This window comes from Podarcis liolepis (genome assembly GCF_965112155.1).
Source record: "Podarcis liolepis genome assembly, chromosome: 7".
NCBI classification, from domain to species: Eukaryota; Metazoa; Chordata; class Lepidosauria; order Squamata; family Lacertidae; genus Podarcis; species Podarcis liolepis.
Window position 1 is genome coordinate 22,849,655 of NC_139561.1, and position 6,000 is coordinate 22,855,654.

General features: G+C 50.4%; 1 protein-coding gene across 3 annotated transcripts in view; it reads right to left on the bottom strand.

The window, feature by feature from the left end:
• The window catches only part of LOC310711283 (uncharacterized protein), a 45,393-nt gene extending 40,276 nt beyond the window's left edge, over window positions 1–5,117 (bottom strand). The window contains exons 1-2 of one of the 3 annotated variants that reach the window (XM_083513048.1): window positions 4,830–5,117; window positions 3,910–4,547 (exon numbers count right to left, since the gene is read on the bottom strand). In XM_083513048.1, the coding sequence (XP_083369174.1) occupies window positions 3,910–4,096 (187 nt within the window). In that variant the 5' untranslated portion in view covers window positions 4,097–4,547; window positions 4,830–5,117. Of the gene's footprint in view, window positions 1–3,909 lie in introns of all 3 variants that reach the window. The other 2 variants (XM_083513047.1, XM_083513049.1) reach the window with 2 other exon arrangements.
• Between the last annotated feature and the right edge of the window lie 883 nt (window positions 5,118–6,000).

Sequence of the window (6,000 nt, forward strand, 5' to 3'; positions counted from 1 at the left end):
AGAACTGAAGGAAACCCTCCACAATTAGCAAATGTGGACACCAAAGGGTCCCTCTCCGGGCTGCTGTTTGGTCCTGGGTTTTTGGTGGGTGTATCTGCAACATGTCATTAAAAACGCTGTCTCAGTCAGACTGTTACAAGCAGCCTAGTCCTGTGGAATACCCTGCTAGCAAGAAATTCAGTGGGCACCTTCTGCGCCAAACGCCTGCTGCTGAAAACCCTTCTCTTCTGCCAGGCTTCTGCCGGCTATTAAGAATACATCCTTGCACTATGGTTTAATTGGTTTCTGTTTTTAACTTTCTAAATGGTTTTTGTCATTTGGTTTTACATTTTTTATCACGGTTGCGCTATGATATTATTTGTTACGCCGCAGCAGTATACAAATATTTAAAAAATAAATGTGACCGCCACACATCGCTCTCATCTGGAGGGGCAACCCTTGCGCTAATGCACAACAAAAACAGGACAGCAACACACACACACACACACAGAGAGAGAGAGAGAGAGAGAGAGATGGGAAAGTTGAAGGCATCACCAAGAAGTTACAGGACATGCACGGATTGGAAACAAAACAGCCTGCCCATCCCAAAACCATTGCAGGAGCAAAACAATATCGCCTATAAGCAACGTGATACAGGCACAGTAAAAAAAAACTTCCAGCTTCTGCCCAACTAAGTCTTCCTCAGAGTAGACCCAGTGAAATTAATTGTTTCATTACCACAAGCACTTCTGCTTCCCCTGATGGGATTATCCCCCCCTCTTCCCCCCATACGCTGTCCTGGGGTTCTCCCAACCCCCCCAGAGTGGATATGGGGAGAGGCACTGGGCGAAGGCTCTTGCTCTGGCTTCCGCAAGTGCATCTGATTAGATCAGTCCCATGTTCCTATTTATACCTGCCCTTTATTAAGAATCATGAGGACCAGCACCTTGCTTTGCTTTTAAAGGAAGTGGCAGCCCTGAAAACCAGGGGGAGGGGGGGAGGTAAGTAAGGAACCAGTCTCCCAGGCCTGCACTGCATGCATTTAGCAAAGCCCAAAACAGCAAAGCGTGGAATACTGTGTTGGCCTGAATATAAGCCTCACTTTCCCCCCAAATTCCAACCATGAAAAGTTAAAGAGCAGCTTATATTCGCGACCTTACGGTATGCAGCCTGGGGCAAACAGCGCCAGGAGCGCAGCAAGACAACACCTGCCCCATGCATAGTGCCCCATCCTCTCCCCCAAGGCCAGGAAGGGAGAGAGCGAGGAAGAGAAAAGGCGGCCGGCAATGTTAAAGGTGCTGCTTATATTCGGGTGCGGCTTATATTCAGGCCAATACGGCATATTCCTTGCAGAAATCAGAAATCAATCCCCGCCTTCCCTTTCCCACACCAGCCAAACTGTTGCCAAACGTTTGATCAGGCCTGGATGAGAACCCTGCCAAGAGGCAGGCAGGAAGGGCGGAATCTGCCAAGCAGCTGGATCCAGTCCCAGAGACCACCAGTTACCCGTCAATCCGGGAGCAGCGAGGAGGGGACATTTTGCTATAACATAAGAATGTCCCTCCATTGGACATGAGCTCCGAGTTCAGTAACTGCAAGTTTCTGAAGAATGCCTGCATGCGAGTTGGAGGCAGGGGAGAGATAATGAAAAACAAACAGTGCTGCTGCTGCTTCTGGTATGTTTAAAGCTCCTTCCTGAACTCTCCAGCTGGTCCTTCCTGACTAATAGCCAGGAGAAGCTATTTGCCTTTCAATCCCAGGGGGCAAGCTCTGGAGCTGACATCAGCAGAACAGCAACGCTGTGTGTTGTCTGTGTTGTGATTCTGCATCCCTGGTGACCTTAGGTTTTTCAAGCAGCAAAAGGCCTGGTCTCTCAAACACTGAAGAGCATAATGAGCAATCCTCCTAAATTGGATTTCCCTGACCTGGTGCACTCCAGAAGTTCTGGATGGCATACAACTCCCCATCAGCCCCCAGGTGGCAGGGCCAATAGTCATTCAATGAGTCTGGTATCATGAACAGAAATAACAGGGGAAGTCTATGGCGCCAGGGTCATTCCAGTGGCATTTCCCGCCCTCCTCGCGGGTCTTCCCTGATGTTTTCCTTTGGCGTTTCCCTGCTGGGCAGCCAAACCCACCAATGACCTCTAAGGCATCAGAGTGGAGCCCAAGTTTAGTGCTCAGTTCCACGTTACCGTATTTTTTGCTCTATAAGACGCACCAGACCACAAGACGCACCTAGTTTTTGGAGGAGGAAAACAAGAAAAAAAATATTCTGAATCTCAGAAGCCAGAACAGCAAGAGGGATCACTGTGCAGTGAAAGCAGCAATCCCTCTTGCTGTTCTGGCTTCTGGGATAGCTGCGCATTTGCTCCATAAGACGCACACACATTTCCCCTTACTTTTTAGGAGGGAAAAAGTGAGTCTTATAGAGCAAAAAATACAGTATTTGCTTCCAGGAAAAAAGTAACTTGGAAACGAGTGCCGGTCACGCAACTTTCTGCTATATTTCTGGAAGTAGGTTTTATGCCTTGCGAAAGCTCAGGTGTGATGAGGAAATCAGCAGCTGGGCAAATGGTATAAACTGCCCTTTGACCGCAGCCTAAGACTATTAACCCTGGAATCTAAAATCATCTAGATGCACCAAGTTTGTCACCAAATATGGTGGTAAACTTAGATAGCTCAAAGCTTACCCACCACCAACGGTTAGACACCCATGTAGGGAAGGTCTATCAGTGAAGAGGCATGATGATCGTTTGATGGAGCTTCCAGGTCCACCACAGCTGGGGAACCTGTGGTCCTGCAGATGTTGCTGGGTGACAGCTCCCAGCATCCTAAGGACAGGCCTTGCTGGCTGTGGCTGATGGGAGATGGAGTCCAACATCTGTGGGTCCACAGGTTCCCTACCATAGATGTATAGAGACACTTCTCAGCACCACAAGGTGGGACACAAAACAGGAAAAAGGAATCTGCACTGGCTGCCTGATAGCCACCAAGTCAGTTTTAAGGTTCTGCTATTTACATGCAAAGCCTTAAATAAATCTGGACTGGGTTCCCTGAAAAACCATGCTCCCTTCCACTGTTCAATGAGGGCACTGTGATCAGCAAATGTGACCTGGTTGAGACGAAGAGGCAGGCTTGTTTAGTGGTGGCACCACTGTTGCAGAACACCCTCCCTGCTGAAATGCAAGAGACGCCATCAGTATTGGCATTCTGCCGGCTCCTGAAGACACACCTGTCTAGGAAAGCAGTCCCTTGAACTGGAACGTCTGATCTTGTTGTTTTAGCCGTTTTCATTGTCATGCTTTTTATGCAATTGTCATGGCTTGTGTAATTTTAAACTAGGAGTGTTTTTAAGGTTTATGTGGACTTGTTTTATTGCATGCTTTAATTATGTGTGTATTTTATTGTTGTAGAAGCCATTTTGGCCTAAAAATGGCACATGAATTAATAAACAATAAAAACAACACCAAGAACCCAGTGACCTCAGACTAGCTTCTTGCAGGACTAACCAGAAATAGACAGCCTGTGGTTTTCCAGATGTTCTTGAATTCCAACTCCCAGCCCCAGCTGATGTTCAGGAGTAGATCTGGAGGCCCCCCAGGCTCTGTTTCCCTGGACTGCATAGACCAGTTGCTTTAGATATTAAATTGTATGCATGTGTGCTGCACATGATGGGAAAGGACCAGAGCCAACTAATTCTAGTTTCGTCCCCATCCTCTTCCCTGCCGAGTCCCACAAGGGGCACCACTGAGCCTGAGGAGGAGGAAGCTGGTAGGCAGGGCCACCCCCTGGACTGGATGGAAGGAAGAAGGCAGGCCAAGGAGACCTGGCTGCGGGCAGACTGAGGTTGGTAGGGCAGCACCCATCTGCCCTAACGGACCAGCAGGAAACGCAACCGCGAACGAAGCAAGCCAAGACCCCTTCTCACCTTGCAATTGGGCCGAAAGCACCTCCTGTTGCTGCTTGTATTTCAAAGCCAAGGCTTCTGCGGACTTCACCTTCTGCTGGAGGTGGTTGTACAGGAAAGCTCCGGATGCCAGGCAGGCCACGGCCACTAGGCAAAACCCAGTTTGCAAGAGGCCCTTTTGCCTCCTGGTGCACAGCCCAGTCCCCATCCCGGGAGCTTCCTTGCCAAAGGATTTATTTTTTCACTTTTCTTCGCCGCTGTACCATCTGGTCCGAGTTTCTGTGAGCACCCAAGAACAGCAGCTTGCCCTCTTTCCGAACGGCCAGTCCGTTGAAATAACAATAATAATGGTCTTTCTTTAAATTCTCCCAGATGGAGCCTTCCTTTTCCTCTTCTCTTTACAGGACCAGGTTGGCTTAACAATCCTCATAGTCTGAGTCAGTGAGAAGGAATAGAGGCTGGGGCAAAGGGCAAGCTCATCTCTTTCCAGCTAGAAACTGCTGGGGTTCAAAAGAAGCCCCAACAATTTAAAAAAAAAAACCCTACCAGAGATTGCACCGTTTTATTCCATCTCCTTCCGCTGTTCCCTTTCTTCTCGAGTCCAGGTGTGCGCGCGTGCACAGGAGAAAACTTTTTCTTAAACTTCCTTTTTCCTTGTGCTGTAGGAAGCGAGGGGGTTGGGGTTGGGGAGCGCAAAGCAGAAAAAGCAGGATCACGAATACGGATCACCAAAGTTTCTATGCGCACGGAGGACTTTCCCAGGTTTAAGGAACTTCCTTTCCCGCCCAGCCCAGCAGCTACACGCACAACACTAGGGGGCAGTTTATTATCGCAAGCCGCCCTCTCCCTCCCCTGAAAAACTTGCAAACAATCTTAACACGGAGAGAGGAAGCCGAAGCAGGATCCCCAAGGGACGCGTGGAAACGGACCAGGAAACTGACCGCAGGATTTGCAGGCGGCTGCAAAAACATTGACTCCTTTCTGGTCTCCTTTCCTCCGGACTCTCCCTCCTCCAACTTGAAACGGGGTGGCGGTGGTGGGAAGGATCGGCTGGGGAGGTGGAGGAAGGATCCGAAAGGAGGAGGAGAAGGACAATTTTGCGATATGCAGAGAGAGAGAGAGATTGAGAGAGGTGGTTGGCGGCGGTGGAAGGAGGATGCGGAGCTGGGCGGAGCTGAACTAGGAAGGAAAGGGGGCGGCGGTGGGAGCATCAGGGGAAAGGGGAGGGGAGGGAGAGGCGGGGGAGGAGCCGGAGGAATAAGATCCCAGGGATCGCCAAAGAGCAGGGTTGCAATGGAGTGGGATGTGCTTTGCGCGCGGGGCGCGCGAGACTGTCAAGCCCGTTGCGCGCTCACTCGGAAGTAAGCCCCGCTGACCTGCCCCCGGGGATCGCTGCTGAAATCCGCCTCAGTGGCCCGGTTAGGGGATCGCAGACCCCTTGAGCCTTTCCTAACCTTGGCTGTGCCGGCTCCCCAAGATCCCTGGAAACTGCCTCTTGTTCTGTGTTGGTGGGAACTGTAGCAATGCGAGGGGTAAGCTATAGTTCCCGGGGTTAGTGAGCTGGGAGAGTCTGTGGCAGAGAGCAGTCCAGAAGCAGGTGAGGATGGGGGCCAAGAGGCAGAGATGAGTAAGGCCGGTGAAGAGTCAGGGGTGTCTCTCCCACCTGCTGCCGCAAGATCCCTCCCTACTTGTCTCCCAGAACCAGAAGAGGGCTGAACTGGGAGGAGCAGCAGCAGGCTTGCATGCAGGCCCAGTCTCCGATTGCTTGGGGAAAGCCCTGGAAAGGAAAGCACTTACAGTGGTACCTCGGGTTACATATGCTTCAGGTTACATACGCTTCAGGTTACAGACTCCGCTAACCCGGAAATAGTGCTTCAGGTTAAGAACTTTGCTTCAGGATGAGAACAGAAATTGTGCTCCGGCAGTGTGGCAGCAGCGGGAGGCCCCATTAGCTAAAGTGGTGCTTCAGGTTAAGAACAGTTTCAGGTTAAGTACGGACCTCCAGAACAAATTAAGTACTTAACCCGAGGTACCACTGTAGATGGCTGTGAGGAGGTGGGAATGTTCAGTCTCAGCAAATTATTTTCATGGAGGAAATCAGGAATGAGCTAC